Source organism: Bacillus rossius, chromosome 7 (genome assembly GCF_032445375.1).
Source record: "Bacillus rossius redtenbacheri isolate Brsri chromosome 7, Brsri_v3, whole genome shotgun sequence".
Lineage (NCBI taxonomy): Eukaryota > Metazoa > Arthropoda > Insecta > Phasmatodea > Bacillidae > Bacillus > Bacillus rossius.
In genome coordinates this window covers 67774095-67802084 of record NC_086335.1, presented here as the reverse complement: position 1 = coordinate 67802084, position 27990 = coordinate 67774095, and the positions used below count along the sequence as shown (strand labels likewise).

Sequence of the window (27990 nt, the reverse complement as noted above, 5' to 3'; positions counted from 1 at the left end):
CGACGCCGCGATGGCCTCGGGGATAGCGGCGGCTAATTGCGGGGGCGCGGCGCGCGGCCAGGGTCGGCGCGGCGGGCTACATAGGCGCCCCGGACACACCCGGAGACCGCCGCGCCAGAGTCATGCCCGCCGCCGAGGTGCTGCGCCGCCTGCTGCCGTGGCTGCTGCTGTGCGGCCTCGCCCTTCCTGCGCTGGTGCGTGCCATCTGCTCGCACACACACCTTCACGTGCATCTCCAGTGCCCCGGGTCTCGGGTCTCCTCTGCCCGCACACCTTCACGTGCATCTTCATTCACATCCCTGAATCTATGGTCCTGCATTCAGTTACTTAACTAACATCAACGAAAAAAAATTATAATTTATAGAGCCTTAATTTTTATGTAATATACATCATACGTTTCTAAAGCGTTCAGCACTAACTTGAGATACAGGTTATTTTGTTTTGTGATATATTTGATCTTTTATAATGATATATCTGCTCTCCTTGATGCTTGTTCGCTTGGCTCTGTTCAGGGCGACGAGGACGGCGGCAGGCCCAAGAAGGCGATGAGCAAGGAGGCGCGGCAGAAACGCCAGGTGAGAGACCAGCGGAGGAGGTTGTTCGGGAGATGTCCTCCCGGGCTGCGCCCCCCAACTGAAAGACTCACTAAAGAGTGGGGTTTGAAACGGTGCACATGAAGTAACAGGGACGGGACTCGACCCCCGGGCCATTGGTGTCTCTCGACGGCCGTGACTGCAGGCGCCAGCATGAGGAGCGAGGCGCGCAGTTGTCGGTCCAGAGGTGTCGGGGTTTCGGATCGGGGGCTCGGCCATCCCGTACCATCGGGTTTCAGCGGCTTCCAGAATCAACCCCAGGGTTAGTCCTGCGCAGTTGTGGCTTCCGCCGCGTGCCGCCTCGCTGACCTCGGTGCGTGTCATCCAGGGGGAAGTGAACCCAGTATTGTTCTGCAGAGGGGATGGGGGGTGTTGGGGGATCGAGTTCAACATGTCCCCGACACCGAGGCTGCTTCAGACGTCATGAGGGCGAGACCACGGGGGCAAGCGGCGATGGAATGTATCGGTGTTGGAAACGGAAGTACTACACCACCACCCCCCCCCTTAAAAAAAACACCACAAGTTTCGCCCGAGTGCAAGCGGAAAACACCACCAAGTTTCCCATTTGCGGAGATTCCAGGTTCGACCCCCGCCGGGAATAGAAGCCTTGGTAGGTGGCGAGGAGTCATTTGTTGGGGGGGGGGGGGGGTGGTAGGGTGGTGATGGGTTACGTAATGCTGTCGACACCCTTTTAAAAGGAACCGCTGAGTAATTATAAGAGCCCATTATTATTAAACATTACCTCCAGAGTAGTGGTCCTGATGTGCCCACGGACAGTTTCGGACGAAGAACTGCGCGTGACGCGTGCCCGTACAGCGTGTCCATGAAAGAATGCCCCAGTTATTAAATTTAATAGTATCAACTGCAAGCGTTGCAGAGCGTTGATTAAAGGTCACAATTAAAAAGTAACTCAATTGGTTTTTAGATAAGCGCATGCGCGAGTACTGTTTGTTGTTTTCTCGCTTGCAGCGCGAAAGAAGGGCTCTTTCCCCAATTAGTAGAGCGTGAACCTATGAACTTTATTTGGCAACAGGATGGAGCCCTTTCCCATTTTTAATATCTTTGTACGAGAATGGTTGAACGTCTAAGTCCCTGACCTGTAGGATTGGTCGTAATGGTCAAGACGACAGAGCTTATTTTGTTGGCTGGCCTTCACGTTCATCTGAGATAACGCCATGAGATTATATTTTATTTATTAATGATCGTGCCTACGTTCCGCCACTTCCTGATAATTTACCAGAGTTAAGACACAGAATTAAAAGTCTATTGCTTCTATAACTTCGAACGTGATAACCAAAGGTGGGAAGAATTTGACTTTAGGGTTGAATGTGTGCCGTATAACTACATGTGCACATATTGAACATTAGTAAAAAAAAACTTGGTAGGCTACCTTCAATTTGATGTATGATTCGTTATAAATGGTCTAAATTAAATAGCTATAATATGCTATTGAAACTGGGGCATACTTTTATGGACACACTGTATTTCCGGCATGTTACGGCTCACATAAAGGGGCAGGTATTTTACGCGAAAACATTCCGAACGCCCATTAGGTCGCAATACGGTGTGCACTTGTCAGCTGACCGCCTATCCTTGCAGCATGGCAGGGTTCAACCTTATTTTATTTTTTTCCTAACATAACTAATAACTAAGTGTATTTGGGAGGGGTCTGGGTAGGGAAGACTAAGTGCGTCTCAGGCTGAAGCCTATACGCTCTAAGCATGGAGGTTATGAACCATGCAGGAGAGGAAGCATGTGCTAGGAAGGGATTGGCCAGCCGTGGCAACGTTTTAGCCATGACTAACTCCCCTCACTGACTATTCTAGGTTAAAATCTAGATAAGTTGGGCCCAGGTAAAACCTGCATAGACACAGGGAAAACCCTGGGCACTTACATGCGGGATGCAAAATTTCATGCATTAATTACATGCGGGTTGGCTACGGGAATAGACGTATGGCTCAGGAAGAAGAGTTGGAAGAGTAGAAAATATCTGCTAAGCAAGGGCGGGCAATTCTGAGCCACACGCTGCCATGTGAGTCCTCTGCGCCGTCCGCAACCTATTGTCCGCCCTTTTCGTGACAGAAAAAATAAATAAATTCTGCCTTGAAATCCGACTCGTATGGCGCCCAAAGAAGTTTCACTTGGAAACGCGGGCAGCTGTGTGGGCGGGGCCAGACGGGCCTGCAGCCAATGAGCGCCGCGTGTCCCTCTGTTGCAGCGCATGTACGAGCAGTTCATCGCCGGCATGGACACGTGCCAGGGCGAGATGACGTTCGAGGACCTGAGTACGTCCTCTGCCGGCGGTGACCGCAGCACGCCCCAGCCTGTCCCTGCGTGCGCTCTCTCCCTCACGCCGTCACACGGGCCTCTTTAGCACCGCGCTTTCATTCAGCCAGGGAGGCATGCGGATGTGCAAGTAACTTGCTTGAATGTGGAGTGGTGTGGGACAGGTATCACTGCATAGAGTAGACTGAATATGCACTTAATTTTTTTTTTCATAAGAGCAGTTCAAATAATTTTAAATTGTGCTTTATTTACTTACTCAGCTATTTTTAACCCAAAATGTCACTGAATTGTTGACATGTTGCAGATCTTACATAGTGTTGTATGCCACTTGGAAGGCATGTCAAACGGGTGTGGTTAAAAGCGCATTTGGCCCAAAAAGGGAACATGGTGTCTTATGCCTCCAAGGTACAGATATAAACATGTACACACAATAGCAAATGCGAATTAATATTTGAAACTTAAATTTAGTTTAAAATTTTCACAACTTCGTTTAGATTTTCTTACTTATATAAGGTAGCCGGAATAACAAAATTGGGCATGATTAGTACAGTTGAATGTCCCAATAAGTCTGGCGAAATTTGATGACTCCAGCTGTCATATAACTGTGTAAAAATATTATATTTATATATTATATAATACACATAATGTAATATAACATCTTAAAACCTCATGTGAGGATTTCAGGGTGAGTTGAAAAGCCAATTAATTACGGTTCTGAATAAAAATTCCGAAATAAAAAAAATGCATCTTAGTTGTTTAAATGTTTTAAAATCCCCAAACTACACCAAAATATTAGATGATATTCTGACTACAAATTTTTGTTGTGCAATCATGAATACCCCTGCTATTGACAACAATTCACAATTAAACAATCCCTTTCGGCACAGCCTACAGGCGTAGGTAGATTTCGAAGTGCCTATTTCTTCTGGAAATGTTTTGGAAACATCTATAAACTTCTGGAACATATCAAGAACTTAATGTACATAATATGGTACATGTTCTCCAATATTACAAAATAATCAATGAAACATTTTCTCGTATTCCATGCAGCAAAACTATTTTGAATATTTTTAACTCATTGCATCCATCAATGAATAGCTTAGAACGAATTTCATATTAAGCCTACTAAGGTAGTTATGCAATTGTTTTACCTTCAAAGACTATTTCTCATCCCGTGTTCTAATACTTGGTAGTATAAAATTATTCTTTGGACTAAGGTTTAAGAAAATATTAAGATGGTTGAAAATAAATACGAATGAATTTTATATTAAGGAAGATTGGGATTTTTTTTTTAAATGCTAACACCTGTTTTCACAAGTAATACTTCGTTTCATTAAAAATTGTTTTAGTCAAAGGTTTTATATAAAGTTTATGATTTTAACAACAACTTATAAAAGATTTTATAGTATATGTATCTATTTAAAAATTGTAATGATTTTTTTTTTTTTGTATTTCAACCCTTGATGTTTCTACCCCTTGCAGTAATGGTTGATTATGTACATAATAAAATCCTTTACACAAAAAGTTTTAGACGACATTTAGAAAGTTAACCACAAATAAGAATTAATTAGACAGTGTACATGGTACGTAAGTTTTAATTATTCTCTTATTCAAACCCTAAGTTTTTTTTTCAACCACTGACAGTATTAGTTTGTATTCTCAGAAATTGTTTTGGACAAAAGTTTTATAAAAAAATTGTTTGTCTGTAAAGTCGGTTTACGGACGATAGTTTAACGTGACAACGTCATAACAAAACATTGATGAAATGATTGCATACTTTTATGAATAAAATTGAATCATTTTTATTGAATTATCACTATTTTGGATGGATACAAAGAAGGAGTGAAATGAAATCTACAATTTAATTGATAAATTTAATTTTATTCGAACTCATTAATTCTAATATGTTTATTACTTTAACGAAGAGATTAACTTAACTATAACTTTTATATATGTTTGCTATTTAACTTCTTCCAATCTGTGTTATTCTGTTGAGGATAGGACGATGATAGGAAAAGTAGGAAACGAATGGGAGTGTTTCAAGGTTAATGTGCCTCGAAAAAGTCAAATCGATGGTTGTTCCAATCGAGTGGAAGAGAGATAGATGCGGCGCAAGCATACAATGAGCGTAACGGGACAATTAGTCATCCTTTTTCGTGCGTGCAGCCAGCGTTCATCGATTCATTAGACGTTGTCACGTCAAAATCATAAGATTTACAAACAGTTCGGAGTTGTGTCCGCGCACGCTGACGGCAAACAAGTGGACCTCCTCCCCCTCTTGTTCGCAGTGAAATGCAAGCCGACGGAAAGCGACGTGGCCGCCTTGGGACGCGTGTCAGAAGACTGCAAGGTAAGTGTTCGACTGTACACGACAAGTACACACTTAAATACAATACTTTCATGTACGCGCGTTATAAGTTATGCCTGCTTGGAGTAACACAAAACCAACTTCAATTTTGCATGCAAATAATTGATATAAATGAAATAATAAAATAACTGGAGTGATATTATTATTACCGTTGGCCTGATTGACCTAGTTTTTCACGACAAAATAATGGAAATTAATGGTGAAAGGAACAATTGAATTGTAACTAGCGTGACAATTTTAAGTGCTGGTCAATACATTTCGATTTCAATCGGGTTTTCATGATTACGTATTAGGAAAAAAAACTTTCAAAAGATTTTATTGCCTCGTTTTATGACGTGATTTGAACAGAGTTTGATCGTTAGAATTTTATTTTTAAACCAACCCGACTATAATTTATCAGGAAAGATTATTTTAAATTCTTAAGCCAAATTAGCAAAACCACGATCGAAATTTTAGTACCAGGTTGGTTTTAAAATGTTGTTTCCAAAGAGTTTAATTTTCAAATTTTCCAGGGTGGAGGCCCCCCAGGGACGTAATTTTCCTTAAGAGCAATTCCTTCCCTTCTCCCGGGTCGTTCTGTTGCTTGGCGCTTGGCGGGAGGATATCGCAAGTAGATCCCGAGCAGGGAGCGTGCCGCGCACGATCACACATGTTGCTGAATGCTGAACTGTGCAAGCTGTTCTGTTCTGTTCGCAGTGCCTGGGACAATGCCTCATGCAGTACGTGAAACTGGTAAGTACCACCACTCTACTGGTCGCCACTTCGACCCGCCTGTCGTCTCGTCGGGCGCACTCGAGCACTGCCGAGCAATCTCCCCCCGCCTTCTGAGCAAGTGGCACGTAGAAAAATTGTGAAATTTTGTGATCTGGTGCCAAATTTCGAATCCTTGACCATTTTTTGTCTGAATCATTAAACTTCCTGAGGGGGAGGTTCGCGGGCAACACCCCTCACTTATACAGGATTTTAAAGGGAAACAAACAAAAGCGAAGACAGAATAAGAACGTTATTGCAACTTAGTCTAGTGTCTCTGACTACGGACAGCACACCGAACAAAACCAAATCCCCGTAAGAGTAGGCCTAGTGAAGTGAGCTCGGAAGGAAGCTGCCGTGGAAAGGGGTGGGGAGGGCGCTTGAGGGGAAACCTGCTCGAGGCTTCATCTCCCCTAGCTCCCTCCAAGGGCCGGTGTTCCAGCGTTGAGTATGCTACACCTGTACCCTAGCCGTGTTCACAGCTCCCGAACCCTTAGATAGGACACGGTCAGTTCCTTATTTGGTAGCTTGGCCGGATTTAGGGGAGGGCAACCGGGGCGAAAGCTCCGGGGCCTCCACAAACGGGGGGCCCCCACAAATAGAGACTTCGGAAAAAAATCTTTCAAATTCCGACAAGTAAACACTAGTAAACATCAATTCCTTTGATATTCTTTTTTCGCTGTTATACCTTTACCTACAGTACTTTGTACATACATGATTATATTATTGTTAAATATTAACAGAAATATTCATTAACACTAAAATTTAATTTCATACAATTCTTGTCTTTGATTATACTTATGTATGTTTTTTAAATACTAAGAGAATCTACTTGATTTCACAATAAATTATTTATTGGAAAACTCAACTGAAAAAAATTGTTCATTATATTTGTAAAATAATTTGGGGCCAGGGAGCCTCCGCTCCTCTGTTGCCCCGAGGCCTCCAGACCTCTAAATCCGGCCCTGTTTGTAGGGAACGTATTTTGACCTATCTGCTGCTCAAACATCCGCGCATGCGTAGAGCTCACTTTTCCGGTGATTTCGTCCTAATGGTGGACCCGCGTCTGGCGCCCATTAACTCGTATATAGTCACTTTCGTGATCATCGGGGGACGTACCAAGCGTGTTGGTGTGACAAATGGAACTTCACGGCAGGGAAACTACCCTAGGATACATATTCCACACTTTAATGGTCACAACTAGAGACCGGAAAAATTCGCGGATTCCTTTCGAGGCAGGCTGTAACCCAAACTCGTTTAGCTTTGCTGCGTCGGTGATTGGACCGCAAATTTACCTGAAGGACTCTGAGCCAATGGCAAACACTCAACAAAAGAAGTATCGAATCATAAGAATCGCAGTAAACAGGTGTCCCGAGTCGGTAGCCAATGACCAGGTGATAGTTGCCCGAGTACATAGAGAATCGTGGAGTCCATCCTGGTGGTCATTGAAACCGCGAAATTTTCCAGTCCCTAGTCATAACAAGAAACAATCGGAACTTTAAAAGTACTTGAGGAAATCAGAAAGGCGGTTCCATTTTTTCGTGCGATGGTGCTGCTATCCGTAGGGATTTTTTTTTTTTGCTGTGACAATTGTATCGATGAACGCAGAACGTCCGCTGGAATGTGTTGGAACGAGTTTACAGCCTCGCGCGGGGGCACAGTTTTTTTTTAAAAACTGTTTGCCGATCTGTTCCCCTGCTGATGGGACATGTTCTGGTGATCACGGGCCGCGTCGTGTCCCAACATGGCGGCACTTGCCCCAGACGTCTTGGAGCGCCATCTTGGAGTTACCTGTACCCGTTGGGGAAGCCTAAGATGTGCATCAAGTTCTGTCCCTGCCCGAACACGCCCGAATATTCGTACTTAGGGCAACCTCGGGTTTATTTATATATATTTATATTTCTCTGTTTATTTTAATGTAGCCATACTAACCTAACTAACCGTCTATAGTGTTTTAAAGTGTTTTAATGCAGCTAACCTAACCGACCACTTTTAATATTTGAATTCATTTTTCCTGCGCAAAAAATAAAACAAATCCCGAGGTTGGGCCGAAGGTGAATATTCGGGCGTGTTCGGGCGGGGAAAGAACTTGATGTGCATCTTGGAGTTACCTGTACCCGCCACGGTCACGTGTCCGGTGCTCATGCGCAGATCGACGAGAGAGGCTTGGTGATCCGGGACAAGTTCGTGGAGCTGACCATGCTGCACTCCCCCGAGACCACGCCAGAGGAACTGGACGCCATGTTGGTGGCCGTCAGGGAATGCGAGGAGAAACGTGAGTGACACCTGACCGCTCGCATGTCGTAGACCCAGCATGGCGCCAAACACTCGAGCCAAACATGTCCCCGTGCATTCTGAACACTACCACCCGTTAGGACACAAGTTCATCTTGTTTCTGGTGGAGTGACCAATTTTTTTTATATACTGCATTTCTCTTACATCTTGTATCATCTTATTCGAAGTTCACATGATATATTTTTTTTAATTTTTAATTTAATCGGCAGTTTATAAATGGTTTATTTTAAACAGACGGCGAATATTTTTTTCTGGTGAGTACAAACACATTAATTTTTATGGTTTCACAGACATGCGTAACGTTATATTGAAACTCTTAAATTCATGAAATAAAAAAGTCAATTGGTATTAGTATGTATGATAATGGCATTAGTGCATATTAAAAAAAAATGTGTGTGTGGTATACACACACGACAGGAGTGAAACTTCTTGCTTATTAGGTATATATAGAGATAAAATATTAGTATTCTTAATTAAACAAGCGATAATAATTTAGAATAGTAAGGATGCGGATATGATTATATATATATATGTGTGTTTGTGTGTGTTTGTGTGTGTGTGTGTGTGTGTGTGTGTGTGTGTGTGTGTGTGTGTGGTAGTGTCAATAATTGCTGTTACGAAAACTGAGGGGTAGACAAACACAAGCAGTGTTACAAGGATTCCGTAGCGTAATTTCTGTGTCATTTCTACCTCTCCCCTGCCGTCTCCCGTTCTGGCCGTTAAACTAGCACATAGCATGCTAAGCTACTACATATAAACCCCCCTTCCTTTGCCGTCTTCCCATTCGACCGCTAGCGCATGCTTTGGAGTGGCTTCGCCGCTGACGCACTCTCCTCCTCTACCGGTTCCCCCACCACGCATCTAACTATTCCCCTCATGCGACTGGGAATTTTCGCAATGCTCTAAAATTGTATCCCCCGCTCAGCAAAGAAGTTTCAGTTGAAAAGCTTCCCCACCTTGGGTGCGCGTGCAGAGAGACCTAGAGAAAGAGATTACCCGATGAGGTAGTTGTAGCCTGGCCGGGAGTGGTGGACGCGACTGCGGCTGAACCGGGTGAAGAACTCTACTGACCTTTTGTTTGCAGCCACGGCGGCGTCGGGCTGCGGCCGGCCCGTGGAGGTGACCCAGTGCGTGCTGGAGGCGACGGGTCGCTCCGTGTCCCTCATAGACGAGAGCGACCTCATGTTCGACGACGAGGACTCTGCGTACGACTAGCGCCTCGGCGGCTCAGCGGCTTAGCGGCTCATCGGCTCAGCGCTGAGCACGGGCGCAATGCTACATCCTGGTTGTTCGTCTCACCCTCAACACCCGGTCTCACACACCCTGCTTGATTTCATCCCTTAATTTCTCTAAAGTTTTATTTTTTTTTTCAAGAGCTAGTTTTATAATTCTGACATAATCAACTTCCATTCACTGTTATGCCACAATAAATTTCCAACAGAGATAATTCACTAGGTGCAAAAAGTGATAATTACAATGACTTATGCGACCTCTTACAACCACTACATTGCACCAAGTGAATGCATACCTTGAATAAATAATTTACTAAAAAAAAATCTACATGTCGTGCTAGATCGAGCCTTGTGGCCACACAGATGTCCTAAAATACATAATCCGCTATCAATATAAAACCATTATATTTGCATTTTATCGTGTTATAACCAGAAAAATTCCAATAATATGTTTATTAATTATGCAAACTTTACTTGACCTGACTTTACCTCATCCTTCTTTCACGACCTTACACAATTTCCAAGAAATCTGTAATTTAAGTGTTTTAGTGTTAAGTGTATACCACACCAACCACACAAACATTTGCGTTGATTCAAAAAGTGTTACAAGTGTGTCTTAAATAATTGACGTTTATTGATATTTTGGACCATGAAACCATTAATGATTAAAATAAACTTATCAAAAAAATATTTTGCTGTTATTTTTTTTTCCAGATTTTAAATATATATTATCTTCATATGTTTATGTAAAAAAATGTTTGTACAAAAATAAACTTTGAAAATATACATCAGATATAATGCAAATAAAGTATACATACTGGAACATAACCTCAGGTATATAAATACACCTGAAAAAGTTTATAAACACATTTCCATCATTAATATTCACAATAAATAAAAGGTTTTAATGAGATGGACCAGTATTCGATAGCAATCACTAAAGTGAATGATTTAAAAGCAAAATACATAATTGTCATTTGTATTTAGCGTTTTTGAAGTGAAACTTCTAATAAATCGATGAACGCCGGTTGCACGCACGAAAAAGTGTCCCGTTACGCACATTGCCCGTTACGCTGTGTCCCGTTACGCTCATTGTACGCTTGCGCCGCATATATATATATATTCCACTCGACTGTTTATAAAGTGAAGTGAAAAGTTAATGTGGTTTTCATTGCTTATTACAACAACAATTTCGGCAATAAAGATTAATTATTCTTGCATTTTAAAAATCTGATTACTAGTATAATTTCAAGTATTTATTATTTTATTATTAAAATAAAAATGATTCAATTTTATTCACAAAAGTATGCAATCATTTCATCAATGTTTTGATATGACGTTGTCACGTTAAACTATCGTCCGTAAACCGACTTTACAGACAACACATTTTTTTTGGTATGTAGCCTTTTTTTCAGCCTGTGAAAATTTCATTGCATGATGCACAGGCACCGTAAAAATTCACTCTCGTCTATTTTTAATAACGCGCCTAAAGCAGTATAACTTCGAAAAGCTATTTTGTTGTGAAACACAGTTCTTCCTGATATAGTAAGGGAACTAATACCATAGCGAACAGATTGTCGAGTCGCACCCAGGTATACGTGTGTTGATTTCGATTGAACCATTGATTTTGACGAAAGGTAATATTCACCTCCACAAAACAAACACTGACTTATACCTGTAAAAAACAAAAACAGCAGAACTACACAGGACCTCTGTATACCCTCTCTCTCCACCACAATACACCAAACACTGTAACTCTGTGAGATTCTGCCTGTACAATAGTTTACCATAACATGTAAAAATATGAACAAAAAAAAAAGACCCCGTTCGGCAAAACCTACAGGTGTAGGTAGATTTCGTAGACCCTATTTATTTTGTAAATGTTTTGGAAACTTCTATAAACTCATGGAACATTTTAATAACATCCTATATTTTACTAATTTAAAAAAAAAATAGATTAATCATTTTTTTATATTCCATGCAGCGAAAATATTTTGACTGTTTTTAACTCGATGCGTCTACACTGAATAGCTTAGCATGAATTTTCATCTTAAGCCTACTAAGGTAGTTACGCAATTATTTTTGACCTCCAAACACTATGTTTTCACCCCTTGCACTAATACGTGGTCATATAATTTTTTTGACGAGATAACGTCTTATAAATCGATGAACGCCGGCTGCACGCACGAAAATTTGTCACGTTCCGCCTGAGCCGAGCGTGCAAAAACCGGCCAAACCACCGTGCGAGAAAATTTTCTATAATATCAAACAGGTTAAGTCGGGCTTTTTAACTAAATTGTTCGTGATTATATTTAAACAAATTATTTAAATTAAATTTGCAAAAACTGTAAATAATATTTTTTTTGCCCTCGTCGGGTTCGAACCGAGGACTCCGAGCTCCGTGTCGTAAATGTATGATTTTTAAAGACTTTTTTTAAATTTTATTAATTGAATTTTTTTATAATTTAAATTTTTTTTCATTAAAATCGGATGATAAATTAAAAAAAGTTAAAGATGGTGGGCGTAACGGAAATAGCAACGGTGACGTCATAATTCAAAATGGCGGAAAACAAAATGACGTCATCCAAAATGGAGGATCCAAAATGGTCGCCGGGGTCAAGGTCAAAGGTCAAGGTCACGACCATCCAAGATGGCCGCCGTGACGTCACAATACAAGATGGCGGACCGACAATCACAATTCACCGCCAGACGCCAGTTTCCGGAGCCCCATGTACACACTACTAAGGTATAAACACGTCTCTACAAGGACAGGGCGTGACTCACCCCGGTAGGAGCGATGTCTATGAAGGACCCGAAATTACATGCCTCTGAGCTGACAGTGCGACGCAACAGTCCGTCGAAACAAACAACACGGCGGCGGTTCGTCCCGGCTTGACGAAGGTAACGACTGGTGAAGATTGTCGTAAACTAGTAAACTATAGTGTCGGACAAGGCGCCCAGCTGACCGCGAAGCTAGGGCGCGGCCGCGGGGACAGGGGGTTGGTTGCGTGAGACCCGCTGAAGCGTGCTGGGGGGGCGGGGTCTCGCGAGGTCACTCTACCCGCAGTTGCGGCGAAGGTCCGGCCATCAGTTCGCGCCGACCCGCCGTCGACATGAGGTCGTCATTGCTGGCGCTGCTGGCGGTCTGCCTCGCGTCCGGACTTCACGCCGTGAGTGAACCCCTCCTTCCCATCGGATGCCTCGTCCAGGGGGAGAAACACGCCATCTTGGTTTCAAACGGTTTTTTTTAAAAACAACGCATTTCCATCGTTTTAATTTCAAACATTTGGTTTTTTTTTGACGTGATAACGTCTCTTATAAATCGACGAACGCCGGCTGCACGCACGAAAAAAAAGCATGACTCATTGTCACGTTCCGCCTGAGCCGGCAGTGCAAAAACCGGCCAACCACCGTGCGAGAAAATTTTTCTATAATATCAAACAGGTTATTTCGGGCTTTCTTTTTTTTTTTACTAGTTCGTTATTAGGTATACTTAAACAAATTATTTAAATTAAATTTGCAAAAACTGCAATTAATATTTGAAAATTAAAAAAAATATATGCAAATTTTCATCAATGTTTTTTCAAGACGTTATCACGCTAAAATTATCGTCCGTAAACAGATTTTACAGACAAACCCCTCTTTTTTTTTAAGCATATTTGAATTATTGAAGTAAATAGTGAGTTGCTGCTACTATTAATTTCATTAGCATTTAGTGTTGAATTTTTTTTTAAAAGACCAACGTTTAATAAAGTTCGCAGTTTCTCGGCCATTGTCTGAAGTTTCTTGTCTTGTGGGAAGGTCCGAAACCTTCGTTCTCGAAGCAGCTAAGAAACCTCAATTACTTTAATAGAAGCTGTGTTTTTGTCTATAAAAATCTTTTAACGTGTTACCTCTGCCAGAAGAAGGAAATTTTTTGATATTAAACGTTAAAAAAAAATTTATGACAAATGAAATGTTAAAAATAAGATGGCATATTTCGGGGCCTGGTGATCTTGAGGCGTAGCTCGAGGTACTCCGGGTACGCAGTTGCCTATGACGTCTACAAAGCGTGGAAACTATGAAACCAAAACCGGACAGGTATATGCCAGAAATAAAATAATATATTACTTCCCTGAGCATGTTTAATCACACCAGATATGCGGCATGACATGGACTTGAAGTTAATTAACAAAAACACAACTTCACGGTAATAACGGGCTGCAGCCTTCGCGAAAAAAAAACAGTACAAAAAATATATTACTAATACAAAGAATACTTAAACAACTAATTTGTTACCAAACAAAAATTTACAACAGATGGGAATAAAATGTAAGAAAGCTATATTTAAATAAAAATATAAACAGAGTCCTATATTTGTTATCCCGGAACAACTAAACCGTCCAGTATATCTTTTTTTTTTTTTTGGGTTTCCTGCTTGTTATTACGAAAGTTGCCGCGCACTAGGTCTGTTTGTCCAGTTTCAACGGGCGTAAGTAGTCAAATTGGGCTAAGCTCAGCGAGGCAGGTCTCAGCACCCACAGCCGTCGCACCATACTCTAGAAGGACGACGTAGTTTAAGGTTTGAAGTCAACAAGCATGCAGAACTATTACTGCCACAACTCTTCGAGTTCGTAGTTTTAATTGTTTATATTTCATTCTAATGAGTTTGCTTTACGCGAAACTTCGTGAAAAAATCCAACAGTATTTCACCGCGCCGCTAGTTCGATGACACTCAACCCGGTGCTTGGTTGAGAGTCAGGGCAAGCCAACACTTACTTGTCAGAATGCTGCGTTGTAGAAGCAGACCCGGCATGGCTTCTATTCGTGACGTTAACAGAAAAACCAGGCTCCCCGCAGTTGGAGTCCAAACACCAGTCTTCCCACAGCGCGCAGGCGTGGCTTGATCCAGAGCTACTACACGAGTCCAGCCGCCGGCTCGTACACGTCAGTCCCGTGACGTCAGCTGACCAGCGCGCCGTGCGGCGACCGCGAGTTGAAACACAAACAGCGAATCGCGCTAGCGTTCGTTAAGGTGGGTTTACGATTGAAAATTAATAATTAAGAATTAAGACTTAGTCGTGTACTTACCATATGAGACTATGTAAACTAGTGGAATGGTTTATGATTGTCGTGTGTGAAGTTTGACGGGTCGTGTGCGAACCATAATATGATGACTTAAGACTTAACAGAAATGGTTATATTTTATATTTTTCGTTAAGACTTAAGGGAAGCGACCAATCACAACAAACCGGAACCTTTCAGCCGGAAGTTTATGTCTTGGTATTGGACCGAGCGAGGCAGTATTTTTGGTTAGAATTCGTATATTTGTAATTAAGAATTAATTTAGAAATGAGTGAACATTCTTATGCAACAGAATTTGATAGTTTTCTCATTTGTCAATAACCTATTTCAAACCTGCTTCTCCATTTCGAACAATGGCCGACCATGTGTTTTGTGCTGTGATTGGATGGAATTAACGACTTCTATGTCAGTCATAAACTGTGAAATGTAGTTTTGACTTAATCGTGTGCTCGATGTTAAGATATAATTCTTAAGGAAATCAATCGTAAACCTAGCTTTATGCTGCGGCGCATTGCAGGGCGTTTGAAATCACTTTTCTTCAGAACCGACGACCCAGAGAAACTTATCTAGAATTTAACACTAGACCTTTTTATAATATAGATGATTATGAACAGGAGTTGAGTTTTATATATGATTATGATGAACTGTACTATGTGATATATAGGTTAGATTGTGTTCTAATGTTGATATCTATACTTAATTTTGTTTACTGTAATTATGCATTACTTTTCTTATATATATATATATAAAATATCATCTAAATAGGTGTTTATTCATGGAAGTACAGCTGTTACATTATTTCATTTTTGTTATGTTTTTTAATACTGTTCTTGTACCTGTTTATGTGTTTGTATTTATGTTTATTTGTAATTTTTTATGACATAAATTCTATACCATTATGTATGGTCTATTGAATGCGATAAAAAATCAAATCAATCAAAACCTAGAGCAAAAACAATGTATAAAAACCTGAAGCGAGCGGAGGCGTGCGAGACGCCTCACTGCAACGACGCGACGGGCGCAGCGCGTGTTGCAGAAGCAGCCCTTGTTCGGCGACGAGGAGCGGCTCATCTCAGAGGCCGAGGAGCAGTGCGCCGCCCTGCTGCCCGCGCAAACCGCAGGCGAGTCCCCGGCACCCGCCCCCTCTTCCGGCACCCCCGTGACTCCTGCCCGGCGCGGCGCTAGCGCGGGTCCGGGAAGCCTTCGTTTCACAGGCGAGAGAGGGAAGCCTACAACTCAGGTAGTTTCGGTTCCCTACCACGTTCGTGCAACTTCGGATTTCTCTCAAAAATTGAAATTAAAAAAAAAATCGAAGTGTTAGGTTAGGTCAGGTCAGTCACAACATGCTTGTTTTCATTGGAAACTTCTGATTTAGCGGCTGAAGTGGCGTTAATACCAAAACGCAAACTTCGGAAATCTTCGGAAATTCTTGCAGGGAACCGAAACTACGTGAGTTGTAGGTTTCCCGACGAGAGAGCCACACCCGAAGTTCCCCCAAGTTCATGTTTTTTTTTCCGTATCTTTAATGTAGCTATCCTAACCAAATCAACCGTCCACAATGTTTTAAAGTATTCATAATGTAGCTAACCTAACCTAATTGACCATTAGTATCCTTTTAATCAACACCGCCATATTTATTTACAATGAAGCACGATCGGAAGTTCGGCTCTCTCGTCTGTGAAAAGAAGGCTTCCCGTACGGGAACTGTCCGGCTCTGCCTTAAGTACTACAACAATATTCAAATAAACATTAATGGGAATTCCTTAGTATGTTTATTGCCATGGGCGTAAATCCCGGTTGTTGGTGGGGGCGGGGGGGGGGGGGGGTGGTCAGCCTCTGGAATTAAGAAGCCTTGCGCTGAGGGAGCCCGCTTGTGCTTTCAATATCGTGCCCGTGAAACGGGTTTGATAAACGTAAACATCGAAACTATGTGTTATGTGGGAAACTTTCTGTATATTTTAAATTTTTTTCCGCATATGTATTACATGCTTATAGGCCCTGGGAATTTCAAATGTGTTCGCCCTCTGGAAGCGGGATGTGGAATTAAAGATGGCGGCATTAATATTTTGAATGTAGCGCCCTCCGGGAGTGAAAGGTGGAATTAAAGATGGTGGCATTTATTTTCGAAATTTAAACATAGCTAGTACTATTGCCTTAAAGACATACCGTACCGAAGATGGCGCCCTCTATTTTTTTTTTAAATTTAAATTTGCGCTCCTGATTCTTGCAATTGCGAAGATTTATTTAACACAATATCTTGCGCATACGCCATTGCTGATAAACGTTGATTCTCATAGAAAAAAACCTCAGTAATGAACACGGATTAATACATTAACACGCGGAGCACAATCCAATATCAGCTGATGCTTAGACAATGCAGATAATTCCGTTGAAGGAATTTACTTATCAAGAAGGACAGAATAGCACAGACGAATACAAAATGTTGTCACCTACAGCAGACTTACTGTGTTCGTCGGTGCTGTTTCACCGTCCAGGTTTTCTCACTCAGTTCTTCTTTGTGTCGCTACGTTGTCCGGATGTTTTTTTTGACGTGACATCTAATAAATTGATGAACGCAGGCTGCACGCAAGAAAAAGTGTCCCGTCACGCACATTGTCCCGTGACGCTGTGTCCCGTTACGCTCACTGTACGCTTGCGCCGCATCTATCTCTCTTCCACTCGATTGACCACAACCATCGATTTGACTTTTTCGAGGCACGTTAAACTTGAAACACTCCCATTCGTTTCCTACTTTTCCTATCATCGTCCTATCCTTAACAGAATAACACAGATTGGAAGAAGTTAAATAGCAAACATGTATAAAAGTTATAGTTATAATAATCTGTTCGTTAAGTAATAAACATATTTGAATTAATGAGTGCAAATAAAAGTAAATTGATCAATTAAATTATATATTTCATTTCACTCCTTCTTTGTATCCATACAAAATAGTGATAATTCAATAAAAATGATTTAATTTTGTTCATAAAAGTATGCAATCATTTCATCAATGTTTTGTTATGACGTCACGTTAAACTATCGTCCGTAAACCGACTTTACAGACAACCTTTTTTTTTCTGTGTTTACTGTTATAGTTGCAAATTTCTCGTCGTTGTCAGCATTCTGTGCTTGTATGTGTTGTCAGTTATTCTGACTTAATTCCTCCCACGATTCTCAGTGTATGTTATATTTGACATCAGCTGATATTGTCATGTACTCTGTGTGTTTATGTATTCAACCTTGTTTTTTGTCCGTTACTGAGGATTTGTCAATGACAACCAAAGTAAACCAGCAAAGATACTATGTTCAAGATATTATGTTGAATCATGAATGGATTTAATGTGCAACTTTCCAGTAAGTGGTCAGCTCCATTTTACCTTCAAAGAGTTTTCAATTTTACAAATGACAGACCAACAGCTTATTTTAACTAATGATACATGAGTCTAATACCGCTTAAAGTAACAACCACCCTTGATATAAGCTAAAGTTAAAATGATTTCCTGTATTTTTTTTAAATCAGGCTAATAAATATAGAAATAGTCTATTTACAACTATTTACATGTTTGTTAAAAGCTTCAAGCCAGCACTTTTAAAAATGGACAGATATCTGAACCCTATAAATATAACGTTAACTTTTCGCTTCTTTATAATTCAGGCTCGTTCTTCAGATTTAACTGCATCCGTCTCTAACAGTAATTCTTTCCCCTTTTTACTTACATATAAGATATTCTCATTGAAACTGTTTCAGATTCATGTCTTGGAAGAAGTTTCAACATCACGGAAGAATGCAAGGTAATCCAGGCTAAGGAACTTCCGTCTCTTTAAGATATGCTGAAAACATTTTACAATATTTTTTCGCAATAGAAAATCTAATTACAAATAATAATTTTTTCTCTTTTTCAGTGCTACTGGTCGTGCTTTTGGAAGAAATTCAAGTTTGTGAGTGTTACAATGCCAAATACAACAATTACTTTAAACTAATCTTAATTTGTAAATTTAAGAAACTGTTTTTAAAAGTACACACTAAATCAAGTTGAGTGGTAATTTCCCTTTCCCCCCCCCCCCCCCCAATCCCTTCAAAGAGCTCCTCGGAGTCTGGGATCGCTATCACGTCACGCTCATGAGTCAAGAGCCAAGAGCTCGACCCCAGCACCTTGGCAATGCATGTCTCATACTTATGAGCACCGCGTCGGGGTTGCAAATGCGAGCCCTCCGCAAGCATGGAAGGGGTTTGCCAACCTTGATTGCGAATAAACCATTCAAACCGAATGAAACGGGGCAAAATAATAACAGCAGCTAGGCACTGTCATTTGAGGAATTCATGGGGAAGATTGACTTTCGCCATGACGACACATGGACTCACATCGTGATAGGAGAATAAAGGTCTTTAATTATGATGCTGAAACTTCGAAATAATATTTATGCAAATTTGGAATACCCTTAAATGATTCAATTAAATTTTATTTTTTTGACGTGATAACGTTTTATAAATCCATGAACGCCGGCTGCACGCACGAAAAATCATGACTCATTGTCACGTTCCACCTGAGCCGAGTGTGCAAGAACCGGCCAACCACTGTGCGAGAAAATCTTCTATATTATCAAACAGGTTAAGGCGGGCTCTTTAACCAGTTGTTCGTGATTATATTTAAACAAATTATTTAAATTAAATTCGCAAAAAACTGTAAATAATATTTGAAAATTTAAAAAAAAAGTATGCAATTTTTCATCAATGTTTTGTTATGACGTTATCACGTAAAATTATCGTCCGTAAATCGACTTTACAGACAACCCCCCCCCTTTTTTTTTTCCGAAAAAGGGCTCACAATACCATGGGGTATAACCTGGCTTGGTTGGGGGGGGGGGGGGGAAGGGGCAGGGGGCCCCGCTTGCGCTTGCAACGTCGTGTCTGTGAAACAGAGTGGATATACTTAAAAGTTAAAACCATGTTTCATGTACAGTTTTTTTTGTCTATATGTTAAAGTGTTCTGCTTATTGCACGCCTGCGCGTAGGCCACAACAAGCGCAGTACACAACATAACAAAAGGTCGTTACCACAACGCCGAACGTACAATAACGCCGAATACCATAACGCCGAATGCCAAATCGACCGCAACGCCGACAGCTATAAAACTGCTGTGTACCACAACGCCTAAATACAGTAATGCCGAAAAAATGTACCACAACCTAACTTAACATGGGCTAGCCTAACCTAGCCTAACCTAACCTAACCTAACCTAACCTTACCTTACCTAACCTAACCTTTGTGTCAGTCCTGCAATGACATTTTTCGGCGTTAATGTATTTCGGCGTTGTGGTACACAGCAGTTTTCTAGCTGTCGGCGTTGTAGTCAATTTGGCATTCGGCGTTATGGTTTTCGGCGTTATTGTACGATCGGCGGTGTGGTATTTCGGCGTCGTGGTGCGTCCCCCACAACAAGCACTATGTCTGCCCGCAGGAGCGCGAGGACGGGTCCATCGACAGGGACCTGGTGATGGAGTTCATCGGCAGCTACGCGCAGTCGCCCGGTGACGTCATGAGCTCGCGCGTTGAGCGCACCGTGGACGCCTGCGTGGCGGAGTGTGAGTCGAGTTCCCCGCCAGCTGCAGGGGCGTAACTAGAGGGCTCGTTTAGCACCCCTTTACAACCCCTTTAGTGATGGAATATTTCCTCCTAATTTCAAATCTCTGGGTCTGCTGTGCGTTGTCTGTCGGTCAGTGTTCAGAGTTTTATTGAGTAGATATATATTACGGCGAAGGTCCACTTACCTGGTATTACCGGACGGATGTGAAGTCCAGCGTTGTTAGTGGTGAATAGCGCGAGCTGTGCAGGTCTGTACAGTTCTGTGCAGGTCTGTGCAGGTGTCTCCAGGTCTGTCCAGGTCTGTGCAGGTCTGTCCAAGTATGTCCAGGTCTGTGCAGGTATGCCCAGGTATGTCCAGGTCTGCCCAGATCTGTGCAGGTCTGTCCAGGTCTGCGCAGGTCTGTGCAGGTATGTCCAGGTCTGTGCAGGTCTGTGCATGTGTCTCCAGGTCTGTCCAGGTCTGTGCAGGTCTGTCCAAGTATGTCCAGGTCTGTGCAGGTATGCCCAGGTATGTCCAGGTCTGCCCAGATCTGTGCAGGTATGTACAGGTCTGCCCAGGTCTGTGCAGGTATGTCCAGGTCTGCCCAGGTCTGTGCAGGTATGTCCAGGTCTGCCCAGGTCTGTGCAGGTATGTCCAGGTCTGCCCAGGTCTGTGCAGGTATGTTCAGGTCTGCCCAGGTCTGTCCAGGTCTGTGTAGGTCTGCCCAGGTCCGTGCAGGTCTGTGCAGCTGGCGGCATGTTGCAGCGACGGCGGGCTGCGGCCGGGTGAAGCAGATCCTGGAGTGCGTGGGCGACAGCTACGGCGCCGGCGATGACAGCGGCTCGGAGGACGACTACGGCGTGTCCTAGACCCGGGGCGCCCCACCGCCCACCCTGCCTCGCTGCTCGTCCAAGCCAGCGGCATTACAACGGACACACGCAGACTAACGAGGAGATATCGATTATATTTGTTTTTGAATTCAACCGAACACGGTACTGTGTGTGATTTAACAAGTGCAAGTAAACTATTTACATTACTTTCAGAGTGTTTCAATTAGCCAACCCGAGTTCAAGTTCAAAGACATCGGTGTAACCCGAATTAACGTCTTGATTTCATTTGGTTGGCGTGGAGCCGTCTCGGCCTAGAGTGAGCTCGGGGAATAACGTAAAATCGCAATCAGGATAATCGGACGGGATTTGAACCCGAGTTCTCTGAAATGCGAGCCCAGTGTCTTAGGGAATTTTAACAATACAGTTCTGTAATCATGAAATGGAGAATCTCTAAATTCCCGAGAGAAAAAAAAATAATTCCAGGCAATGTTAGGCGATTCCTTTTCCTGTTCGGTTACTTTGTGAGTTTATACCGTGTTAGGACGCAAGAGGCGAGGCAACGACCCAGGCAGTATAGTAGACCCGGCGTGCCAGCCAACCAGGGGGGGGGGGGGGGGGGGGGAGTTGTCCAAATTTCTTCTTCAAAACAAAACTAAAACCTTCTACATATCTTAGAGGCGAGATCTCGCAAAATAGTAAATAAAAAAAATGAATTTCAAGTTTTAGTATGTTTAATAATTTGACGTAATCATTTATGTTCTAGGTACTCAACAATTGTTGAAAAAAGTAGCCCCATTTTAACCCAAACTAATTTTAAAATACATTAGAAACAAAACACAATTCATAACTTTATATGCATGTTGATGATTCTTAGTTTCTTACCTCTAGTTCTAGTTTAGTTTCTTACCTCTAGTTCTAATAGATTCGGAAGTATGCATTTTTGCATCTTGAAATCAAACTTTTTTTTTTTTAACCTCTTAGGGGTGAAACTACATAAAAGGGTAAAAAGAAGGATATAAATTTTAATTTGTTAATATTGATGCTCAATATGTTTTATTTTGCTTGATTAGATTTAGAATAATAATTAATTATTTAAAAATCATACTTACAGTTTTATTTCACTCTGTTACGGGTGGGCTTCTATAATAATAGGTAGTTTAGTTGAAAGTAGCCAAATACTTTCCCATCTGTCATTAAAGAAGCCAAACACCTTAAAAATAATAAAAAGTTCATCAAAATCCGTTAAGTACTTTTGATTGAAGCCGGCACAAACAGACAAGCAAAAAGTTTTATATATATATATATATATATATATATATATATATATATATATATATGAGTTCTTGAAGCAGCTATTTTCAATATGTGTTTTTTTTTTTTTTTTTTTTTATAATTTCATCCAATGTACAGACTTACGAACTCAACTGTTTTATTACTGGTATAGATAATTTAATGATATATCGACGTATGTTTATGTGAAATTTTGGTCACGTGGACAAAACTAGTTTTAACATATTCTTTGTGATAAATATTAATTTAAACATGCTTTTATATCCAACCTCTTTAATCTAACAAACACAATTTTTTTTTAGCAATGAATATGCAGTTATTATTCGTGATATTTTTTTTCCAAGTAATATTTTTTTCAGAATGAAACCCAAGTAACTCTCGTACGAAATTTTTGTCTCAGTGAAGCGAACGTGACTGCTCTCTGTCTTCTACGTTCGCTTCAAGCAGAGAGTTATAAATGTTGTGAACAGATAGCAGCACTTTCCCTATTCTCGGGTGAGATGAGACTACTGCTTTTTTGATAGTTCTTTCGAGTTTAAATACGCTCAGTTCAAAATAAATTAGGCACTCATTTAAGTATACAGAAATATGACTTCGAGGATTAGGTAGAGGACTTTATTTTTCGAAATCTATACCTTTTACATCCAACTACGATTAAGATGCAGCTGATCGGTTCTTAATTTTAACTGCACAAAATCGGAGATAAAAAAAATTAAAATAAACATAAACTAATTTACAATCATTGGGTTTGATTGTAGTCATTTATTCATACAAGTTTTCATGAATAAATTAAACAAACAAAATATAGATGAAACCAAGGCTGTGAATACAAACTAAGCGCCCGGGGACAATTAATTTGGTCGGGTACCCCCCCCCCCCCCCTAATTTTTTTGTAACGCAAAAATTTTCAAACCATTAACGATTAAATAAATAATATGTTTAAGACTTCAAATGTGAATGTGATTTGAGTTTATTGCAAAATTTGTTTGCTTTGAAATGTATTCTTTTAGCAATAGATTTATACTATTCTATCAGTATGAACTCAATCGTTAAAAAATACCACGAATTTTAACCCCCTCTCGTCCTTTTGCTAGGGCCACAAAGGATTTGGCTTGAACATTGACCGACGAATATACTTACCCGTACTCATTCGATATCTTTATTTGACTGCAAGTTTTGTATTTGGTTTTGGCGTCAATTAAATTTTTTGTCCTGACCTAACTAAAACATTTCAATAATCTTTTTTATAGCAATTTAATTTGTGCCACAGACACCAACTATTTTTCATGAAGGACGATACTAGAGAAACATCATAGGCTATAGCCGGGGGCACACACTGAAACACACCATGTTTACACACATACACATAAACACATACATGGGCCTTAAAGAAAGGTTTGTCAATAAGTTGCAGTTTTTCAAGTACCTACTAAAAATAACTGACGTAGAAAATATTAAATTGGTTGAATATTAATATTTTAATGCTTCTTTTTCGTACCGCCTTTTATTTATTATACGCAGTAATTATTAAACGGACGTATGCAGCAAGTTAACGACTTAAATTGTTGTTGCTAGAAGTTTTCTCTTGCGCACAGTGTGGCTGGTCTGGTTAGAAGCTGAGATGGTGAAGCAGAGCAACTTCATGCCACAACTTTGATACCTACGTCAACACTTAAAAGGAAGGCGCTTTCAGTCGACGTGGAACGGACGTGGCTGACATATATCGACATATTAATGCATCGAACGATGTTTCACTTCAAGGAAATCCTTTCTTGCTGCCACAAAACATCGGAAGTGGTCATTCTAAAACATCCAGATTAAAAACAAATAAATATATTTCGTTTCAAAAATATTTAAAGAAATATTTTGTACTCAGAGACCGCAAGTTCATTTTTGTACCAGAGATTGGGTTATTGCATTTTAATTATTATTTATTACGTTATTTTGTAAGGGCAATGCATACTGAAGTTTCACTACACAAGCGGTGCATATCGTGTTTTATTACAACTGATATCACCAAAAGTATGCTAAGTATTTTCAGTAATTTTATTTTGCTGTGGTAATTGCATCGTTGAGAATTACTAGAAATTATTATTCTTTTTCAATGGGAAGGTAAATAATACATACAAGTTAAATTCTGCAGTCCCATTGGCATTTTACAAAACCAAATCCAACATAGCGGTTGTGCCCGAGCCGAAGTACATGCAAAACGCCTAGTTTTCGCATCAAATCTAAAGCAGAGAACTTGCCTAAAGCAACTGCAGCGATGCTAAAGGGAAACGAGGGATTCAGTCGAGTGATGGGAAGGGTGCAGGAATCCAATGCTCTTGAAGTGCGACATGGAACGATGTCGTGAATGAAAGCAACTAAGGAATGATTGTGTCAGGGGAAGCGGAGCACGCGGAGAAAATTCCCCGTAGTCCAACAACGTCCAGCAGTGACACAGGAATATACGCCTCTGAACATGGGTGTATATCGCTGTGTTGGGGAGGGGGGGGGGGGAGGAACCGCCCCTTTTTTGATTTAAGGAGCCCCTCACTGGGATGGGGGGGGGGGGGGGGCGCATGCGCTTGCAAAGTCGTGACTGTGAAACGGTGCTGATAAACGTAAACATCAAAACCATGTTTTATGGAAAACGTTCTGTACATTTTAAAGTTTTATACTTATTGTATGCATATAGGCCAAAATAAGGGCAGTATACAACATTCAAGCACCCTATCCAGCGGGTAACCCTTGCCCGCTGAATTCCATAGATTTGCGGCCTTGCCTCCGAAATTCTATTCTTAACTGAAATTGATCATTAATGTTCTCCATAAAAAAAAAGTTTTAACTAGCTGGTTCAATAATTTCTACACTCCCGGGTGATGGAAACGTTAAAGAACTGTTTAACTTGGCGTCACCCTAACTTAATTTGCTTCTAATATTTCGTGTTTTTTTACGGGATTTTTAATAAATGCATAATATGAACATATTTAATCGTCTATAAAATTTTATTTATACAAAAGCAGTACTTATATATATTTATATAAATTTATTTATTTTTATGAATTTAAAAGCAAATTGTTATGTCAATCGTAACATGTACTGAAAGCATTTAATCATGGAATATACAGTATTAATACAAATTAGGTTTCCTAAAACCTTAGAAACCTGGGTTATTAATGGTTTTTGGGAAAACCTAATTGTTATTAATTTATATATAAAAATATGGCAAAGGCAAATCCAATACTAAATACCATACGATTTCATGCTTTTAGTACAAACTAGGACTAACAGAAAAATTTACCTTTAAATTCATAAGCACCATGGTTACGTATCATATAAAATTTGGTTTTGTAACAGTAAAAATTAAACTTCTATCTGTATGATATAAATAAATAAATAAATAAATAAGAATTACTGATATCGAAAAGTACTTGGGGCTTATAGTTGCCAGGCTTATTTACTCGTTCTTTTTCAGTGTGCTAATTTAAAATATACAAACTACCAACCTGTTCATTTGCATTAATCTTCTTGATCAAAATTGGCGGTTGTAAAAATTATACAACTTATAAATATTAAAATTGGTGTAATAATAATTACGCAATCTATAGATAGTATATATTACCACAGGTACTTCATTTAAAAGTTTCGTACAAAATAATATTTAAACAAACTACCTGTTTATTTGCTCTAATCTTCTTGATCAAAATTGGCGTAATAAAAATTATACAACTTATAAATATCAAAATTGGTGTAATAATAATTACGCCATCTATAGTTAGTATGAATTAACAGAGGTACTTCATTTAAACGTTTCTTACAAATAATATTTTGTCAGGTGTGGGGTTCGAACCCACGCTCCCCTTCGGGAACCAGAGCTTAAATCTGGCGCCTTAGACCGCTCGGCCAACCTGACTCGTTGTCGATGAATGCTTTAATAAAGAATTAATAATGAATATGATGATAATTTATAAATGGTACAATATGGTGTCATCGTCTGACCTTGAAATGTCAAATAAACGCATCTTCGGAATAAAAAATATTCAAACGATCACAACAAACTGAATAATTGCGTATTACAAAATATTTTTTACCTTTCATTTAAGCGGCCCTCCTTTACGATTCGATTTTTTAAAAGTGTTAAGGCTCGTGACAATTTATAAACGGTACAATATGGTGTCATCGTCTGACCTTGAAATGTCAAATAAACGCATCTTCGGAATAAAAATATTTAAACGATCCCAACAAACTGAATAGTTACGCATTACAAACTATTTCTACCTTTTATTTAAGGGGCCCTCCTTTACGATTCGAATTTTTTAAAGTGTTGAGGCTCGTACTGCAATGTCACGTGCACGGAAACGGATCTAGTAAACGGAGACAGATTTCGCGGAACAGAGTTTCAACAACGGCACGCAGGCGGAGACGGACCCAACACAGATTAGCTCGGCAATGCTGAGCTCCGGTGCGGGCATGTGTCGTTTTGCCTAAAGGCGTTTTGCCTAATTTTAGGCAAAACGCCTTTAGGCAAAACGCCTTTAAGCAAAACGCCGTTAGGCATAACGATATTTTGTTATCATAGTAACATTTTAGGCAAAACGCCGTTAGGCAAAACGCCGTTTGGCAAATCGGAGTTAGGCAAAACGCCGTTAGGCAAATCGCCGTCAGGCAAAGCTCCGTTAGAGAAAACGCCGTTAGACAATTCGCCTTTAGGCAAATCGCTTTTAGGCAAATAGCCGTTAGGCAATTCGACGTTAGGCAAAACGCCTTTAGGCTAAATGATTTTAGGCAAATCGCCGTAACGAATTCATGTTTAGGCAAACCGCCTTTAGGCAAATCGCCTGTTACTCCTCCGGTGCGACCAATAGAAGCCGAGCACTTGGCTACGGTGGTAGTCATGTTTGTTTAAGTTCTAAATACGTTAAAAATTGTTCCAAGTACAAGAATATCTATTGTATATTTTAGCTGAGTCAAACCGATTCGGAGAAATAATGGTTGCTTCAAATTAAACATGTTTGAATACCAGCTTTCAAAATAATCTTAGTGCACTTACTTAAAATAATATTGAAACCTAGGTGAATATTACTGTCACTTCTCTTTAAAGTTCATATCACTGTGTAGATCTGAGTTTTAATCCACTAACCAGGGCCGGCGCGTCCACACAGGCGGACCAGGCAACCGCCCAGGGCGCCAAGTAGCTGGGGGCGGCGCAGCACGACACATAACAGCTGATACAATATGTAATTATTTAAGGTCCACGGAGATCTGTTTATGATTTGTAATAAGTAAAAAAGTAAAAAAAAAACGCACAAGCCTGCTTAAATTTGATTGTTGATAAAATCTTAGGCTTACGTGATGTATTTTGAGGCAAGGAAAATTTTTTTTTGCGTGTCCGGCCGGGGGGGGGGGGGGGGGGAGGGGGGGCTTTAAGGTTTTTCGCCTAGGGCGCCAATTTACCTTGTACCGGCCCTGCTAAACACATCAGCATATAAATAGCACAGTTGTACACGCACAGCACGAAAGTCGAAGCTATATTCGCACACATTACATAAACTATTTTGAATCCAACCAATAGATTTTTACCTCACGTCTGTCGAAACTGTCAGTTTCAAATTTTGAACTTTTGTCAGCTATTATTCACGGAAGCAATTGTTTAAGTAAATCCAGCAAACAATTTCACAGTTTTGTTTTTAATGTTTAAAATAATTAACTACAGAGAATTTCCTTGCAAATAAA

General features: G+C 40.5%; 2 protein-coding genes and 1 non-coding gene across 4 annotated transcripts; 2 read left to right on the top strand and 1 right to left on the bottom strand.

Annotated features, from left to right (window-relative positions):
• The first annotated feature begins 95 nt into the window (after positions 1-95).
• Positions 96-10349, top strand: LOC134534270 (uncharacterized). The gene is made up of 7 exons (XM_063372570.1): positions 96-194; positions 513-575; positions 2812-2878; positions 5168-5229; positions 5944-5979; positions 8149-8272; positions 9377-10349. The coding sequence occupies exons 1-7, from the start codon at positions 123-125 to the stop codon at positions 9505-9507; spliced, it is 555 nt and encodes a 184-aa protein (XP_063228640.1). The 5' UTR covers positions 96-122; the 3' UTR covers positions 9508-10349.
• A 2283-nt stretch (positions 10350-12632) lies between these two features.
• Positions 12633-21186, top strand: LOC134534476 (uncharacterized). 2 transcript variants are annotated; one of them, XM_063372953.1, is made up of 6 exons: positions 12633-12694; positions 15613-15709; positions 18337-18380; positions 18492-18527; positions 20048-20171; positions 20918-21186. In XM_063372953.1, the coding sequence occupies exons 1-6, from the start codon at positions 12638-12640 to the stop codon at positions 21019-21021; spliced, it is 462 nt and encodes a 153-aa protein (XP_063229023.1). In that variant the 5' UTR covers positions 12633-12637; the 3' UTR covers positions 21022-21186. The 2 variants fall into 2 exon arrangements, with proteins under 2 accessions (XP_063229023.1, XP_063229024.1); XM_063372954.1 differs by having other exon boundaries at positions 15625-15709; positions 20918-21166.
• Positions 21187-26086: 4900 nt separating this feature from the next.
• Positions 26087-26170, bottom strand: Trnal-uaa (transfer RNA leucine (anticodon UAA)). The gene has a single exon. It is a non-coding gene; the product is annotated as a tRNA-Leu (tRNA).
• Positions 26171-27990: the final 1820 nt, after the last annotated feature.